This window comes from Lissotriton helveticus, chromosome 1_1 (assembly GCF_964261635.1).
Source record: "Lissotriton helveticus chromosome 1_1, aLisHel1.1, whole genome shotgun sequence".
Lineage (NCBI taxonomy): Eukaryota > Metazoa > Chordata > Amphibia > Caudata > Salamandridae > Lissotriton > Lissotriton helveticus.
The window spans coordinates 1,355,956,632-1,355,976,066 of record NC_136057.1 but is presented as its reverse complement, the minus strand read 5'-3'; the positions used below and the strand labels follow the sequence as shown (position 1 = coordinate 1,355,976,066).

At 49.0% G+C, this 19,435-nt stretch overlaps 1 protein-coding gene across 1 annotated transcript in view; it reads left to right on the top strand.

The window, feature by feature from the left end:
* The window catches only part of ADSL (adenylosuccinate lyase), a 75,614-nt gene that overhangs the window by 27,920 nt on the left and 28,259 nt on the right, over positions 1-19,435 (top strand). Inside the window, exons 2-3 of the mRNA XM_078683353.1 lie at positions 16,655-16,858; positions 17,195-17,239. Of these exons, the coding sequence (XP_078539479.1) occupies positions 16,655-16,858; positions 17,195-17,239 (249 nt within the window). The remainder of the gene's footprint in view (positions 1-16,654; positions 16,859-17,194; positions 17,240-19,435) is intronic.

Below are 19,435 nucleotides of genomic sequence, written 5' to 3'. Positions count from 1 at the left end.
GGTAAAGTGCAGCGCTGGGCCTCAGAATGACTTTAATGATAAAGTGCAGCAGACAGGCAGTGCCAGCCCGCTTTATGGGGCATAGGGGAGTAGGAATGAGGCTTAATATTGGGACCTTGCAATAATGCCAGTGTAGGGGTCCAGCTGTGGATTTCCACATACTGACAGAGCGCTTAAAGTGTAACATGTGCTCACGAAGGGGTCGCGTGGGACAATAATATAAAATGGCTGGCCCTTCTGCTGTGGGCACTGTGGAGGGTGGTGACCGACCCAGGACCACAGTGAAGCCGAGGGAGACGCCCCCGCCTTGGAATGTTCTTGGCTATATTTAGTCCCAGTGCCCTTTCCGCAGCACCTGCTGTCCGCTGCTGACTCCTTCCTGCAAGAATAGGTCATAGATTTGCCCCCCCTTTGAACTGGTATGACTCAAACCCCCACTTTCTTAACCCGCACCCACGCCTCCATAGGACTCCTCCCTTCCCGACGTACACACAGACTCCACAGTACTGCCCCTGGGAGTAACACCAGGGCTTTAAGTGGGCCGGATCATAAAAAAACAGGTGCTGAGTCCGTCCCTATCGGGCTGTCCATTTTTACCCTCACCCATGGAGTGGAAAAATACAAATCTCAGCTCTGCAGCAGTGCCACCCGTCACTGCCTCGAATGTAACTCCAGAGACTCGCTCTCTGTGTCTCATCATTTCAGAACTGAAGCTTTTTCACTGACCAGGAACCATGCTCGGCCCCTTAACGTCCATCAGCCCAGCTCGTGCCTTCCTAAGGGCTGACAGGCCCAATGACCCCTTCTGCTGCCCTGCTCCAGAGCCACGCCTCTCGCCCGGTGACATGTGCTCTGTGAGTGAGTGTCTGCTGTGGCAGGCTTCTTACCTCAGAATGAGTGTTCACCTGGCGCACAGCACGTGCTCTGTGAGTGTCTGCTGCGCCTGGCTTCTTACCTCAGAATGAGTGTGTTCACCTGGCGCGCAGCACGTGCTCTGTGAGTGAGTGTCTGCTGTGCCTGGCTTCTTACCTCAGAATGAGTGTGTTCACTGGCGCGCAGCACGTGCTCTGTGAGTGAGTGTCTGCTGTGGCTGGCTTCTTACCTCAGAATGAGTGTTCACCTGGCGCACAGCACGTGCTCTGTGAGTGTCTGCTGTGCCTGGCTTCTTACCTCCAGAATGAGTGTGTTCACCTGGCGCGCAGCACGTGCTCTGTGAGTGAGTGTCTGCTGTGCCTGGCTTCTTACCTCAGAATGAGTGTGTTCACTGGCGCGCAGCACGTGCTCTGTGAGTGAGTGTCTGCTGTGGCTGGCTTCTTACCTCAGAATGAGTGTTCACCTGGCGCGCAGCACGTGCTCTGTGAGTGAGTGTCTGCTGTGCCTGGCTTCTTACCTCAGAATGAGTGTTCACCTGGCGCGCAGTACGTGCTCTGTGAGTGAGTGTCTGCTGTGCCTGGCTTCTTACCTCCAGAATGAGTGTGTTCACCTGGCGTGCAGCACGTGCTCTGTGAGTGAGTGTCTGCTGTGACTGGCTTCTTACCTCAGAATGAGTGTGTTCACCTGGCGCGCAGCACGTGCTCTGTGAGTGAGTGTCTGCTGTGCCTGGCTTCTTACCTCAGAATGAGTGTTCACCTGGCGCGCAGCACGTGCTCAGTGAGTGAGTGTCTGCTGTGCCTGGCTTCTTACCTCCAGAATGAGTGTGTTCACCTGGCGTGCAGCACGTGCTCTGTGAGTGAGTGTCTGCTGTGACTGGCTTCTTACCTCAGAATGAGTGTTCACCTGGCGCGCAGCACGTGCTCTGTGAGTGAGTGTCTGCTGTGCCTGGCTTCTTACCTCCAGAATGAGTGTGTTCACCTGGCGCGCAGCACGTGCTCTGTGAGTGAGTGTCTGCTGTGCCTGGCTTCTTACCTCAGAATGAGTGTGTTCACCTGGCGTGCAGCACGTGCTCTGTGAGTGAGTGTCTGCTGTGGCTGGCTTCTTACCTCAGAATGAGTGTTCACCTGGCGCGCAGCACGTGCTCTGTGAGTGAGTGTCTGCTGTGCCTTGCTTCTTACCTCAGAATGAGTGTGTTCACTGGCGCGCAGCACGTGCTCAGTGAGTGAGTGTCTGCTGTGCTTGGCTTCTTACCTCCAGAATGAGTGTGTTCACTGGCGCGCAGCACGTGCTCTGTGAGTGAGTGTCTGCTGTGGCTGGCTTCTTACCTCAGAATGAGTGTTCACCTGGCGCGCAGCACGTGCTCTGTGAGTGAGTGTCTGCTGTGGCCTGGCTTCTTACCTCAGAATGAGTGTGTTCACTGGCGCGCAGCACGTGCTCTGTGAGTGAGTGTCTGCTGTGGCTGGCTTCTTACCTCAGAATGAGTGTTCACCTGGCGTGCAGCACGCATGTAACTCCTAAGGACGCCACGCCATCCTGTGACGATTCCTTATAGGTTCACCCAGGATAGGTCTGGACGAGTTCCAAATTAATGTGCAACATTTACGTAATTTGCAAATGTGACATTACATCGTCTTCACTATTTTTAGGTCTCGCCTGTCGATGCGCATGCGCATCGAGCAAGGCGAGAGTATTGGGACTTATCCACTCTTTATCCACACTGCAAGGAATCGTGGCGATTCCTTGCAGTGCCCGTGACTTTTAAGCTCAATGCGCATGCGCATTGAGCTTAAAAGCGCGTGCACGTCCGTCTTTGTTTACCCGCTCCGCCCCCTCCCCTTCCCGCCGTGTCGCATTTCTCCTCCCCCCTCCCCTCTCTTCCCTCCGTCTTGTTTATTTTACCCGCTCCGCCCCCTCGCATTTCTCCTCCCCCTCCCCTCTCTTCCCTCCGTCTGGTTTATTTTACCCGCTCCGCCCCCTCCCCTTCCCGCCGTGTCGCATTTCTCCTCCCCCCTCCCCTCTCTTCCCTCCGTCTTGTTGCCTATGGGCGGCTGTGCTGGCAAGCAGCGCTGCTTCCTCTCCTCTTTCTGTTGAAACAAACAGCAGGGAGGGGAGGCGTTTCCAGGGCCAGCTCACTCTCGCTCTCTTCGTCTTGTTAGGGTTTTCACCACCAGAATCAAGGAGTGACAAACCAGCCAGTATGTACATTTTCAATTCAGAACGCCACCTTTTTTATGCACACGGATTTACACAATATTTCTGCGCAGTGTCCCGTTATTATTTCAAGGCGCTACATTTGCTCGTGACAAACATCTCACAAACCATTTCAGCGAGCAAAGACGCGCCTCGCGCTGCCTGCGTCTATGTGACAGCGCGAGACGCTTCTTAAAATAGAGCAGCGGTCGCTGAGCTCCGGTTCAAGCCCTCGTAAACTTTATTTTTTCAATGCAATACGTCTGTTCCAAAACAAGCAGGCCCTCGGCCCGCCGCTGCCGCTGCACACAGGCTCCGTTGTGCCGCCGCGGTGAATCACTCCTCCTGCAGGCGGCTGATCTCCTGGGGCTGGCGGGAGGCCAGGGCGGCTGCAGCTGGGCCTTGCTGTCTGTTCTCCAGGCCTGGGGGGCAGGAAGGCTTGGCGCTCACCAGCGCGCCCTGTTATGAATGCTGCCTGTACCCAATGTGCCCTCGTTCCTCGCCTGTGCCCGGACCCCGTCTTTTGCCTCTGGCTGTGGAGCGCTTCTCTCTGTTTCCACCTAGTTTCCCCGAGCGGGGGCCGCACCTGGTACCCCCTCCAGCCTCACACCCTTTACGCTTCCTGTCTAATGAACTGTGTTTCCATCACTGCTCTCTCTCCCTGCCAATGTCGCCTTTCTCTCCTATTGCCCTCTGTCTATGACCCTTCACCAGTCGCTGTCTCTTCTTCTCTGCCCGTCACCTCTGCAAGGGGGTCTCCTTTCTTCATGCCCTCCCGTCCTTTGTTGACATTGTCACTCTCAGCTCTCCTCACGCGCCCTCTCTCCTGAAGTGTCAGTAATCGCGGCCGCCGTTTCTCCCTCCCCTCACCTCTCTCCCTACTTCCCTCGATCTGTCTGTAACAGAGTCACTGCTCCTCCCACTCTCTCTCTCTGTCTGCCTGACGCCCTCTCGCCTATCCTCCTATCCTGCCATCTCTCTCACATCTCTCTCACATCCTGACATTTCTCTCACACTCTCTCCCATCCGACCATCCCTGCACCTGCTCTCTCCCTTCCTGACATCTCTCTCCCTTCCTGACATCTCCTCTCTCATCCTGCCATTTCTCTCACACTCTCTCCCATCCTGGCTGCTCTCTCCCATCGGCCCTCACCCTCACTCACCCTCACTCACCCTCACTCACCTCACCCCTCACCCCTCACCCCTCACCCTCCACTCCCCTCACCCCTCACCCCCTCACCCTCAACCCCTCACCTCAACCTCTCACTCACCCTCAACCCCTCACCCTCACTCACTCACCCTCAACCCCTCAACCCCTCACCCTCAACCCCTCACCTCACTCACTCACCCTCAACCCCCCACCCTCACCCCCTCACCTCACCCTCACCCTCAACCCCTCACCCTCAACCCCTCACCCTCAACCCTCACCCTCAACCCCTCACCCTCAACCCCTCACCCAACCACCCACCCTAACCCCTCACCCTCAACCCCTCAACCCCTCAACCCCTCAACCCCTCAACCCCTCACTCACCCTCACTCACCCTCACTCACCCTCACTCACCCTCACTCACCCTCACTCACCCTCACTCACCCTCACTCACCCCTCACTCACCCTCACTCACCCTCACTCACCCTCACTCACCCTCACTCACCCTCACTCACCCTCACTCACCCTCACTCACCCTCACTCACCCTCACTCACCCTCACTCACCCTCACTCACCCTCACTCACCCTCACTCACCCTCACTCACCCTCACTCACCCTCACTCACCCTCACTCACCCTCACTCACCCTCACCCCCTCACTCACCCTCACTCACCCTCACTCATCCTCACTCATCCTCACTCACCCTTAACCCCTCACCCTCACCCACCCTCAACCCCTCACCCTAACTCACACTCACACTCACTCACCCTCACCCTCACTCACCCTCAACCCTCACTCACCCTCAACCCCTCACTCACCCTCAACCCCTCACTCACCCTCAACCCCTCACTCACCCTCAACCCCTCACTCACCCTCAACCCCTCACTCACCCTCAACCCCTCACTCACCCTCACTCACCCTCACTCACCCTCACCCACCCTCACCCACCCTCACTCACCCTCACCCACCCTCACTCACCCTCACCCACCCTCACTCACCCTCACCCACCCTCAACCCCTCACCCTCAACCCCTCACCCTCACACAGTGCAATAGGTCTCGGAGCATTTGAGTTAGAGCTTTTAGAATTGTTTATGGCTTTTTTTATTTGTAATTCTTTAGCATTGGCTACAGGAAACAAAAATGCTAAAGATTTACAAAAAAAACCCATAAACAATTCTAAAATTCAAATTCTAATGCTGCGAGACCTATTGCATTTCCAATGCTTGTTTGCTGTTGCACACAGGAGGGTCGTTTACTCAGAAGATGTCTCGTCGAGAGACATTTTCGTCTAGAACCAGTGTCTTGCTGGTAATCTTGTGCGATTTTGTTACCCAAAGTACGCTCTTTTTTGTGCTGGAAAAAAATTGCCACGACATGCACGAAATCACATTTGACATTAAAACCATAATTTGCACGACCTTTATGGGATTTTGAAGAATGTAACCAAAAAGACTGAATTTGCTCATGCCATCATCCAGCATTTATTCTTTATTTTTTTTTAAAGATTAATGCGTATTTGTAATTTAACCTCTACCCAGACCTGTTTAAATAGAAACCGTTTCGGTGTGGAGCACTTGAGATTTGTATCTCTTGCCAATGTTAAAATCTCTGCATGGGGAATCTGTGGCATCAGCAGTGGTTTGCGTTGCGAAATGCGCCTTTTAAAGGTCCTCAATCTGCAGTGAGCACCCCTACATGCAGACCAGTCAGTCCAGGCGCCCATAGGGCCTAGAGGGCTATACCCCTCCACCTCTTGTGTCTCACCCTGGGCTGCTGCTGCTTGACTTGCTGCGGACTGGGCAGTGTCTGGATTCTTATCTCCACAGCACACCCGAGTTTTCCACAGGCCTTTAAAATACTATTTACATCCCTTTGGAACTGGTTAAGGAGGCTTTGTTTGTTTTGGTCATTGGTTCCAGTACCCCCTGGGTCCCCACTCTGCCTATTCACGGTTCCTTACGTTTGTATTATGTAGTCTGTATTTGTATTCCCATATACGTTCCAACTTTTCATATTTTATAATCTTTAATGTATCTGTAACTTACCTTAATTGTAACTTAACCTATTTGTTCCACCTTTTCGTATTTGATAATGCTGAATCTATCTACATTTTTAAGTTGTTACTTTCACCACGAGAACCTGTAAATAGTTGTACCTTCTTTCATGCTACTCTCATTCCTTATGTAATTCACATTGCTCTATTGTAAAGTGTTCTTACACTTCTGGATAAAGTTTGCGTTATATATAAATGCATAAATAAATAAAAGAAATGTAAACAGTGGGAGAATGCACTTAGTTAAAAGGCAGCTCAGGAGTAGGGATGCCACCTTTCCAAAAGAAAAATACCCGACATTTGTTGTTGTTTAAAGGCCTTGCCTTGAAACTGAATGGGGCTGTAAATAAAATGGTATATATTCATTTGCAACATCCCTTTTCTGTCTTGGTTTCCTTTTTGTTTAATTAAACTTAAACTGTAATTATTATCATGGATCATTAATGCAGCCCTAGAACACATTTAAAAGTGTTTTCTATTTGTATTTGCTGTTTTAAGTATGCACAGATAAGTGCTAAAAATACCAGCTTTAGGTGATTTTGCTTATTTTTGTATTGACCGAGATATTAAAATACCGGTGGTGCTGGTAGAAATCCGACCAGCTGGCAACCTTAATCAGGACACTGAAAGTTTGTTGCAGGATCATCACATTATTTATTTCCTCCACCCCTGATTGATGCCATATTAGCAATAGTTAAACATATCTGAAATACTACGCCAGCTGTCAATACAATGCTGAGTTACTCCAGGTGTCTGGGTATACATCCTGCATTACAAAAACTCACTCCGCATTCTCATCACTCACCCGTCACTTTTACTCTCACCTTGCACTCACAGCAATCACACTGCACTTACACTGCTCACTGAGCACTCACCCTCCTCCTACCCTGCACGCACATGACACGCCACTCCCTTGTTACTTTTACCGCTCGCCCTGCACTCACACTGTTACCCTACACATTGTTCATCCTCCTGTTATCCTGTGCTTACACGAGCACACCGCTCACCTTGTACCCAGTGATCACATTGCATTCACACCACTCCCCATACCACTCACTTTTCACCCTGCACTTACACGAGCACACTACTCACCCTGCACTCATGTGACACTTCACTCACTGGACACTCACTGCTCACTGTGCAATCTCACTCAAACAAGTATGTATGTATGACATTGTTCTGCATCATGTCCATCAACTGACTCAAACAAGTATGTATGTATGACATTGTTCTGCATCATGTCCATCAACTGTTGTTTTTGCATGCCTGAATCCCTCCGACTGCACTTTTACCATGCCCAAACTCGTATGTCCCATCACTCACCATGCACTCACTCCGCTCACCCTACTTTCACACTGTCACATTTGTCTGTGTACTCACATAGTCACTCCTGTCACTCACGCAGCGCACCCTTCACTCACATCCTCAGGCACATCATCACTCACATGGACACAGCACTCACACTGAACTCACAGCACACTTGTTTGTGTGGAAAAAATGTACTAAAAATATATATTTTTTGAAACTTTGTTTAGCCAAATAAACTTAGAGAATGGCAAACCTTTTGACAAGGTGTTGGGCATCTAAGCCACTTGAAGACATATGTTGTTAACGATCCTGAGTAAGGACTTTGGAATGATTAATTTGTACTTGTCATCCTATGGAATACTATTTGGTAGCGGCTCACTATTTAGTGGCTCTCTATTTGGCGGCTCCTCTCTATTTGGCGGCTCCTCTCTATTTGGCGGCTCCTCTCTATTTGGCGGCTCCTCTCTATTTGGCGGCTCCTCTCTATTTGGCGGCTCCTCTCTATTTGGCGGCTCCTCTCTATTTGGCGGCTCCTCTCTATTTGGCGGCTCCTCTCTATTTGGCGGCTCCTCTCTATTTGGCGGCTCCTCTCTATTTGGCGGCTCCTCTCTGTTTGGCGGCTCCTCTCTGTTTGGCGGCTCCTCTCTGTTTGGCGGCTCCTCCCTGTTTGGCGGCGGCTCCCTATTTGGCGGCTCCTCCCTATTTGGTGGCGGCTCACCAGCGGCAGCAGCTCCCTGTTTGGCGGCGGCTCCCTGTTTGGCGGCGGCTCCCTGTTTGGCGGCGGCGTCTCCTCCCTGTTTGGCGGCGGCGTCTCCTCCCTGTTTGGCGGCGGCGTCTCCTCCCTGTTTGGCGGCGGCGTCTCCTCCCTGTTTGGCGGCGGCGTCTCCTCCCTGTTTGGCGGCGGCGTCTCCTCCCTGTTTGGCGGCGGCGTCTCCTCCCTGTTTGGCGGCGGCGTCTCCTCCCTGTTTGGCGGCGGCGTCTCCTCCCTGTTTGGCGGCGGCGTCTCCTCCCTGTTTGGCGGCGGCGTCTCCTCCCTGTTTGGCGGCGGCGTCTCCTCCCTGTTTGGCGGCGGCTCCTCCCTATTTGGTGGCGGCTCACCAGCGGCAGCAGCTCCCTGTTTGGCGGCGGCTCACCAGCGGCAGCAGCTCCCTGTTTGGCGGCGGCTCACCAGCGGCAGCAGCTCCCTGTTTGGCGGCGGCTCCCTGTTTGGCGGCGTCTCCCTATTTGGCGGCTCCTCCCTATTTGGTGGCGGCTCACCAGCGGCAGCAGCTCCCTGTTTGGCGGCGGCTCCCTGTTTGGCGGCGGCTCCCTGTTTGGCGGCGGCTCCCTGTTTGGCGGCGGCTCCTCCCTGTTTGGCGGCGGCTCCTCCCTGTTTGGCGGCGGCTCCTCCCTGTTTGGCGGCGGCTCCTCCCTGTTTGGCGGCGACGGCTCCCTGTTTGGCGGCGACGGCTCCCTGTTTGGCGACGGCTCCTCCCTATTTGGCGGCGGCTCCTCCCTATTTGGCGGCGGCTCCTCCCTATTTGGCGGCGGCTCCTCCCTATTTGGCGGCGGCTCCTCCCTATTTGGCGGCGGCTCCTCCCTATTTGGCGGCGGCTCCTCCCTATTTGGCGGCGGCTCCTCCCTATTTGGCGGCAGCTCCTCCCTATTTGGTGGCGGCTCACCAGCGGCAGCAGCTCCCTGTTTGGCGGCGGCTCCCTGTTTGGCGGCGGCTCCCTGTTTGGCGGCGTCTCCTCCCTGTTTGGCGGCGTCTCCCTGTTTGGCAGCGTCTCCTCCCTGTTTGGCGGCGTCTCCCTGTTTGGCAGCGTCTCCCTGTTTGGCGGCGTCTCCCTGTTTGGCGGCTCCTCCCTATTTGGTGGCGGCTCACCAGCGGCAGCAGCTCCCTGTTTGGCGGCGGCTCCCTGTTTGGCGGCGGCTCCCTGTTTGGCGGCGGCTCCCTGTTTGGCGGCGGCTCCCTGTTTGGCGGCGGCTCCCTGTTTGGCGGCGGCTCCCTGTTTGGCGGCGGCTCCCTGTTTGGCGGCGGCTCCCTGTTTGGCGGCGGCTCCCTGTTTGGCGGCGACGGCTCCTCCCTGTTTGGCGGCGGCTCCTCCCTATTTGGCGGCGGCTCCTCCCTATTTGGCGGCGGCTCCTCCCTATTTGGCGGCGGCTCCTCCCTATTTGGCGGCGGCTCACCAGCGGCAGCAGCTCCCTATTTGGCGGCGGCTCACCAGCGGCAGCAGCTCCCTATTTGGCAGCGGCTCACTATGTGGCGGCGGTGCACTGTTTGGCGGCGGCCCCCCATTTGGCATTGGCTCACTATTTGGCATTGGCTCACTATTTGGCATTGGCTCACTATTTGGCATTGGCTCACTATTTGGCATTGGCTCACTATTTGGCATTGGCTCACTATTTGGCATTGGCTCACTATTTGGCATTGGCTCACTATTTGGCATTGGCTCACTATTTGGCATTGACTCACTATTTGGCGGCGGCGGCTCACTATTTGGCGGCGGCGGCTCACTATTTGGCGGCGGCGGCTCACTATTTGGCGGCGGCGGCTCACTATTTGGCGGCGGCGGCTCACTATTTGGCGGCGTCTCACTATTTGGCAGCGGCTCACTATTTGGCAGCGGCTCACTATATGGCGGCTCTGTTTTTGGGGGCTCATCTGTACTCTTCATCTGGTTGCCTGCAGCACTTCTTTGCAGCTCTCCATAGGAAACGACTAAGAAACCCGACACGAAAAGACACCTATGCACCCGGCTTCCCTGGGTGAGGTAACACGAGTACTTTGGTGCTCCCGTGGGTCTTGACTCTCTAAGGGGTTTGTCCCTAGTCCACTCCTAAGTGTCCTTAATCCTTAAAAAGCTAACCGCAACTTTCTACATAGAAATCAATGGTGATTCGCGGCTGTGTTTAGACACTGCACGCGTCCCCCGTGGGTCTCCTGCGTCCCTACCATGGGTGGTTCCTGATTACCCCAGGCCTTGCTTTTATCTCCCTCGTAGTTCTTATACCACTTTCTTAGTATATGGTTTGTGAGGCCCTAAGCAAAACGTATACTGTGCTAATTTACTGTGTGCTATTCAAGTAATGGTATTGTATTTTTGCCTCTAGTCTCATAAAGAGACTAGAGGGGTGTGTTTAGAATATATATATATATATATTCACACACACCTGGTGTGGTTCTCCTTTCATTTTATCATTCATAAGGTTATAGACTGGTAAAACAAGCTGCTTCACATTTCTTCAAGACTTAGCCTGAAGGCTGCTCTCCACAGCTACCACTAGGATAGCTTTCTATAAAGGTTGTCTAAAACCTACCATCAATAAGGGTCGTTTGGACTGGTGCAAGGTGCCCACTAGAATAATGGACAACATATGCCAGGCCAACTTCTCACAGACCCTCCGTGCTCTTTGTCCAGAAACAAAGCCCATCCTGAGTAGAGGTGTCATGCCCCCTCGCCCAGGATGGGCTGGCTCCACGAAGGGGAAGCTTTAAAGGCCTGATGCATTTGGGAGCTGTCCCTGCCTTTTGCAGCCCCCAGCAACTGGCCCCCACTTTGAATTGGCAGGAAAACCAAGCTAGGAAGAGAAGTGTGCCCACTTTTGCCAACCGCACCCCCAGATGGGGAGGCGAGGTGAAGCACACATCTCAGTCTCCTCCAACTTGAAGATTAGGAGACCCAGCCAATCCGGGAGAAGCTCATGCTCCCCTCCGACTGGAGGGTGGCATAATAGGGGTATACCCACCCCAAGTGAGGGACCCATTGTCCCGACTTGCACATCCCTTTAAACGCCTCTAAATCTAGTATTTAGGGGCAACCTTGAGTCTAGGCTCCTCGGATTTGAGGAGAGAAGGACTGCAGAGCCCTGCTGACATAGGAATAAGAAGATATCTATTGGTTTGACTCCAGACCTACCGGCCTGTCCTGACTCCGACCTGCCTACAGCGAAGAAACAGGCGAGTCCAGCGGCCCCCCTGAGCCCAGAGGACCTGCCCTGCACTCCCCTTACAGACTCAGTCTTCTGTGAGCACTGGATTTGTTCAACAAAGACTCCAAGACCAGAATCCGAAATCAGGTGACTACATAATTCTGCACCACTCTGCACCCGATCTGGTGAACCCCGACATCCCTCAAGCTTCAGGAAGATGCCTGCAGCCTCAACCTGAAGGGTCCCCCTGAACATGACCGGAGCTGGTAAGAATACCCAACGCCAGAGGACACTCCTGCACTGGACACCCCACTGCATTGGGTGGCCCAAACGACAATGTTCAGGCCTCTCCCAAGATCCCAATGTACCTCTCCAGCCAGTGGTCGCCTTCAGGAAGCCTCCCTGCCTGAGCCTGCAGCAACTTCACTGAACTAAAGGTTTCCCTTGAAAAGCACAAGGTCCACAATGTCTTTTTGGCACCCTTCACCCTCCCACCCCAGTGCCACTGGTGGTGCAGCTCCTCTGCTGATTGTTGGCCCCTGCAGTGCTGACCTTAACCTAAGGAGCTTTGCTCCCAGATCTGATTTGCCTGCTCGTGAGCTGTCCCTAACCGAAGGCCCTCTTTTCCCTATTGGCTGCTCTGGGTCCTAATTTCCTTAACTCCCACTCTTAAGTTGTGTACTTGCCTGAGAAACCGCTAACTCTTTTTCTCCTTTAAGAACCTATGTTATGAGATTTTGGGTCTAAAATGTTCTAAGTGTTGAACTGATGTTGTATGGAGAAAAGTGAACTAAACTGCAAAGTATAAAGTCTTACTTACCGTGTATTGAGAGAACCTTAGGTGTGGGATCTAGGCATACCACCCCCAGTCCTCAAAGTAAACCAAAAGTAACAAAAAGGTATTCTGACAGTAAATACGGTATAATTCAAACTGCTTTTTAAAGTATTACAAACCTGTAACAACTACAGTTTCCATCCTCAATTGCATTTCTGTGTAAAGGTTTACAATCTAAAGTATATTTTACCTGCCTGTACTAATACCTGATTGATTCTAAAAATAAAACAGTATACATTTTTTATACTTACACACACTCAGACTGAATCTAGACCAATTGGGTATCAGTCTTGAATGAGTGAATACAATAAATGCTTAACACACCGTCCGGATAAGCCCAACTGCTCACCCACCCTACCACAAAGCGAGCTTGGTACTTTTTTAGTCTCTGCCATACCTCTGGGGACTCCCTGAACTCTGTGCATATTATACCTTACTTTGGTATAGTATATTCATAGCACGCTTCCTACATCTTTGTTTAGTCAAATAGACTTAGAGAATGGTGATCCTGTCTGACAAGGTGTTGGGCATCTTTTAAGCTACTTTAAGACATTAAGGGTCCTGGGTAACGACTTTGGTATGATTCATGGGTACTTGTGTCATCTTATGGAATGTTTCCCCGTTTGAAATCCGAATTTTATTACTCAATATCTGCAAATTCAAACCCACATATTGAACTGTATATTAAACTTTCAGAAAATGTGACTCAAAAATAGCAGCAACAGCTTGCATGGGGTTCAAAATATTGATAAGAGGATAGTAGACAGAGCACCAGTGATAAGTAGAGGTAGCCTGAAAAGAGAGGTTAAGAAACTGCACTGTACTATTGAATGAACTCCTTATTTATGTATTTATTTATGCGATTTTATATAGCGCGAACTTTACCCGAAGGTGTCTGAGCGCTTTACATAAGAACCAGTTGAATAAGGACTTGGGATTACATGCGTTACATAAAGGATACAAACAGAAAAAAATTGCAAATGTACAAGATGTAAAGTCACACAAGGAGGAGGAGATACAAATGGATATACTGTAAGAGTCACATAGGGATGGTAGAGAGCACAACGGTCTACTGCATATACTAGTGATTAGAGTTATCTCTGTATACAAAGGGAAGGGATATGACTGGATATACTCCTGGAGTCACATAGGAATGGTAGATGGTACCAAGGTCTACTGCCTATACTAGTGATTAGAGTTATCTCTATACACAAAAAGCAGAGTTCCATTAGGTGGGGTCGGAGGAGGGATGCAGTCACAGCACCAAGGGAGGGACAGAGAAGGGCAGGAAAGTGAGACAAACCAGAGAGGGAAGCAGATAGTAACGAGTAAGACAGCGAGGAGTGTGTCAGAGGCATCAGGAGAGACAGTAGAAAGGTCGTTAGGCCAGAGGGGGAGGTCAGAGATCGGTAAAGTGGCGGAGGAGAAAGGTAGAAGAAAAAGCGAGTCATAAAAAGAAAATGGCGGGCAACTCAGAGGTCCAGGTCCGAAAGTCCAGGAAGAGGGCTGCCATAGCCAGCAAGTCCGGGGGGAGAAAGGCAGTCCGCAGCAAAGTCACAGCCTCATCGTCCATGAGGAGCTGGGGCAGAGGAGTTCGATCTGGATACCAGGGGTCAGGGAAGAAAGACCACAGGCGCCAAACTCACCAATAAAAAAATTATGACCTTGGTATAGTGGAAATAATTTCTGACTTAAGACATTTGAAAAAAATGAGATCTACTCCTAGCAAAGGCCAGGCCTCCCTGGTGCACCGTGAAAGTACTGGGACATTTCATAAATGCCCTGTAAGGGTATAAGGCGTTTTTAGAAATGTTACACCAAAAATTTCACAACCTTCTCAAGAGAAAAGTCTACTCTCCCTTAAATCATCTGTAAGAAATCTGTTAAATTGTTTTGCTGCTGGAATTTGGGGGGTGTATCACACCCCACCACTTACATAGATATTTTTCCTCATATAATGACGGAGGTTAATTCTGACCCCATTTCTGGAATGTTTGCCCTGCCCCATTGTTGAGAGCAGGACTGGCTTAAGGGCGGTGCGACTGCTGCAGCCGCACCTGGCGATAACTTTCGTGGGGGGCTGGATTTAAAAAAATGATTTATGGTTTAAAAGCATATACACGTACTTGTGCATCAGGCAGTTTTCAATCAACAATAAAAATGTCAAGATAACTCTGATTATTAATGTTCCTACTAGTGAGAGTTTGGCTCATCGTAAAGTAGCGTGAAGGGTTAATGTGCCTGCTGCAAAGAATGTGTTCCATGCAGATCTCAGAACTGAGTGTGATTGAACGATGAGTAGCACTATAAAATTAAATGTAGGCCAGAGAGAGGCTACGGAGAAATGAGGTGCACTGTTGGAGAGTGGTAATGAGGGAATTCATGGGGAGGAGACGCCAAAAAAGACTGTTGTAACCACCGCCACCAGCGTTCGAGCCAACCCTAGATGGGAGTCTTGACCCCCCCCCAGTTCAGGTCTAGTTGCACCCCTGAGTCAGTCCATCCCACAAAGTTCAGCAGATCAACACCACTGATCATTTCCTGCTGGCTTTAACCTTCAGTCTCAATTCGTGGTGCCATCGGCTAGGTCTCTTTCACTGACTGTGATCCTAGTTTGTTACTAAGCTACTTGTTATAGCAGAATGGCAGTCACCGAGTTTACTCCTAGAATGCCTCTGTTTAGGGCTGCATGTCTCCAAGTGTAGGGTGTGAAGGATGGATCTAGTCAGTCAGTCAGTCAAATTACTTTATTGCGATAACTTAATATCATATAAAGACAATGGCAATACAAACATACATCTATATAACAAATACATTCATCTAAAAACATTTATGATACAATCCTATAAAAATCATACATCAGTTTATAATTCATAGTGATGTGATGATACAAAGTGCAAAGTGCTAAAGTGCAAAAAATGCTGAGATACAAAAAACTAAAAGGCTAAAAAGGGGAAATCCCCAAATAAAATAGGCATTACACCACAGAAGTGCCTGAGAACAAATCTTGCATAATTAAAGGTCCAAATAAAGACACGTATGGATACATATAAATGCGTACAGGGAATCTATATAGGAAGAATAACCGCATTTTTTAATCTATCATTCCTGCTCCTAATAGCTCTGACCAAGAAACTAGCTACACAAAACATAATCTTGGGAGTCTGTAAAAGCTGTAAATAAATAAGAGCAGGTTTAACCTGGATAAATCCAGCTTCCTTGAGAATAGGCACCAGAAATTTTCTCCTAGCATCAATGTAATGGCTACAAAACATTACAAAGTGCATAGTATCTTGTTCGGAGAAATGATCGCAGGTACATGGTGACGCCTTGTCAGGGGTACTCCATACAGGATAAAAACCAAGGTTAAAATGTATCAAATTAAAACAGAAGCAAGTTAAAATAAACCTGTGGTAGGGATGAGTCACTATATTCAAATAATTCTCTGGGCCAACGGGTATAGACAATAATAAACTAACCCTGACACTGGGTTTTTTCAACTCCCGTTCTTCTCGTTCCAGAGATAAGAGCTCTTTCATTGCTAGTTTTGTGATCTCTATATCTTTAAATGCTATAGAATCTGTATCGAGATAGAGCTCAGGCCTCCCCAGCTTTTTGAAATTTTCCTTAATGTAAGTCAACCAACCAATATTGTTAACTTTGTCCAAACACAGTTTTTTAAAATGATATGGTTTAGAGGGATTTCCTTATTAAGCCACAGCTTCAGCCAAGCAACTAACGGTGCTATTTTTATTAAATCTGTAATATAGGCTGCCCCTAATTCCATATGAACAGTGTGAGACGGGGTTGACTGTGGGACTCCAAGGACAGATCTGAGAAATTTATTTTCCATCGTCTGTAATGGGGCCAGGCCCTTATAACCCCAAATTGAGCCACCATATGATGCCACTGTGATACATTTGGCTTTATAAATTTTCAATATGGCTGCGATTGGTCTAGCCCCGAGTTTCCTAGAAAACCCTTGTAGGGCTGCAGATGTTCTAGCTAACGAGGTTGCTCTATTCTTTACCTGGGGTCCCCAGTTACCCTTCTCGTCAAAGGTAATCCCTAAGTAGGGAAAGGAAGTTACACGGGCAAGTTTCTCTTGTCCACATTTAAAAGTTTTATGATAATTTTTCCTAGTTACCCTGCCCATAAGCATAATTTGAGATTTTTTCGCGTTTACCTTCAAATCAAGAGAGCACATAAACGCTTCAAAGGCGTCCAGGAGTCGTTGCAGTCCTACCCCGGTACGAGCGAGCAAAACCGCGTCATCAGCGTAAAGGAGAACAGGGATCTAGTTGGTAACCCCTGTCCCTTCTATTCCTCTCTCAGATCCTCGGCTTGCCCATCACAGAGGAGCAGATCCAGGAAATGGAGTTAAACCTTGACAACATCGATTTCAAAATGGCGGCAGAGGAAGAGAAGAAGCTGCGGCACGATGTCATGGCACACGTGCACACATTTGCTCACTGCTGCCCTAAAGCTGCTCCCATCATCCACCTGGGAGCCACCTCCTGCTATGTGGGTGATAACACGGTGAGTGGGGCCAGGGTACAGCCTTTTTAGTGTTTCTCAATACTTCGTTACGCTGTCTCTTGCTACACTTCACCCCTATTCTGCCTATTCTCTCCAACTGTGGAACGAACACCTCCCTCTCCACCACCACCTCCAGGCACCTTGCGAATTCTGTACTGGACCAAATTCGCTGCTATGTTGGTGCTCCTCAAACTTGCCCTGCAGCAGTCACTGCTATTTAGGAAAAGGTGCTTCCATGCAGACTCTGTTTTCACTTACTGAACCTATATGCAGTAACTTGTAGTGCTCAGTCTGGGTTGCCTGCTAATAATGCTTCCTCTTTTAATATTTCCTCAGGATTTGATTGTTATGCGGGATGGTTTTGACTTGCTGCTGCCCAAGGTAAGATAAGGTTTCATGTTCTGCACTTGTGTTTTCGCTCTTCTGTATGACTTCTCTCTCAGATCATCCTCTTAAGTCTTACTCCTCTCTTGTTCTCCAAAGTCCTGCGTTTCTGTCTCATTCCCCGTTTCACCTTTGAACACTTTGCATCTTTGTCAATGGCTACTTTTAAATGACTTATTGGTGTTTCCACTTTTCTCTGACTCGCCCATAGAACTTTTTTTAATGCTCTTTCTCTGGTCTTCACAGTAATTACATTCTTCTTTCTCTGGTCCTTTAAACTCTTCTCCCACACTGGTAGGGTCTTAATTGCCAAGGGTAATAGTTATGCACCAATTAGTTCCTCTGTGTTGCAAAGGACACTCATCTCGCAAATTCCTTGACCTGTGCTCTGCAGAATTTCGGACCTTGTTCACTAATCGAGTTCGAAACTGTTGACCGATAAGGTACACCCACATAGTAGTACTATTACAAGGGTAACTATCGTCCCCCAGTTATTGGTTGGTAGCAACTGATCTAAACCTGTGTGGTACATCACTTTTTACCTGCATCCCTGGGGGGGGGGAGACTGGCTTATTGTGTCTGCCTTTGTAAATCTGTCTAGTCGTCATGACTGGCTCCCCGGAGCGAGATGTGCATGTTTTTTTTGTTTTTTTTTTTGTTTTGACTGTCTGCTTTCTAAATGTGCCCTTTTCACTGTAGGTGTCCGGTTTGGGGAATCCTTTAAGTCACCCTTTTTGAAAGAGACGTTGATTAAAAGGGTCAAGGGTCTCACTCCATTGTTCAATCAATGTATCTTAAGACTCTATCCCAGATTCCTGATAAGGCCCTATTCTGCATCCAATTTTAAAGAATGGCTCCCCGGGAAAACCAGCTAACTATAGGCTAATCATCTAAATAGATATTGAAGCCAAATTCTTTGCAACCTAACATCTGAAGACATGGGCTGAGCATCTCAATTTTCTACCAACAGACCATACAGGGTTTCGACCAGGAAGCGATACAACAACGAGCCTCCTAGTTCTAACAATATTGATAGAGAAATCACTTGCATAAAAATCCCTCTACATGCCTTCTTTGTAGATTTAAAACATACCTTTGACAAGTTTTCAAGACGGTGATTATGGACAAAGCTTAAACAATGGAACATACAGACAACCCTCTCCTGTACAATTGTGATGCTCTACACGGATACCTGGGTTGTCAAAAAACTGGGTGACGGATACAATTATGACTAAGTATGGACTAAAACAAAGATGTGTGTTGGCTTCCTTGTTATTTAACATATACATTGCTGACCTAAATTTGTCACTTAGTGAAAAGAGTTTTATTCCTCACCATCTTGATTGCAAGCCTTCAATATGCAAATATGAGAGTGCTTCTAAAGAAGACTTCTAATGACCTGCAGAGATTAATTGGTGCCTTCGCTGCGTTTATCAAAAGAAACAAGATGGATTTAAATGTGGAAAACGAAGTTCCTGCCCTTTGAAGAGCATCCCAGAAAACCTGCAATGTGCCACTTACAAATAAAACCTACCATTACTACTCAATATACTTACCTAGGGGTAATATTTGACATTTTTGGTAACTTAAAGTCTCACCTGCAAGCGTTAAGGGTGAAAACAAGAGCCCTGATATTTGCTTTTAAATCTTTATAACAAAAAGTCTCTCCCTGGAACCTATTCGCAACGTTATTGGATAGCAAAATTAATTCCTTCTCTAACATATGGTTCTGAAATCTTCAGAGGCACTGGCACAAAGACGTTGGCCATTCTACAGTCTTCCACCTACAGACTGCTGTTGAAACCATAGGATAACAATACTCAAGCCCAGATACGATTGGAGTTTGGTTTAGTGTCCCAGCAACTTAGTCACCAAATATGGCTTGAAATAATGCACCCTAAATTTAACAATCCTTGGTGGATTTACTTAGACACCGCTTTAATGTTGTTAAATCTTAAGGATTTTGTGCGATCTACCACCTCATTTGCGGCATTCAGAAGGTTAGTTAATAAATGTGCAAAAAGAACCTTGTGAATTTGCTATAAAGAAAAAATGCCAAAAAACCACACCCTAGGTTGGTGCTAAACTCATTTGTGCTACCAACATATAAACAATATCTCAACAATAACTTCTTGTTCTGCTTTAATTTGAAGTTTCTATTTTATAAGATCGGACACTTTACTACAAAGACCT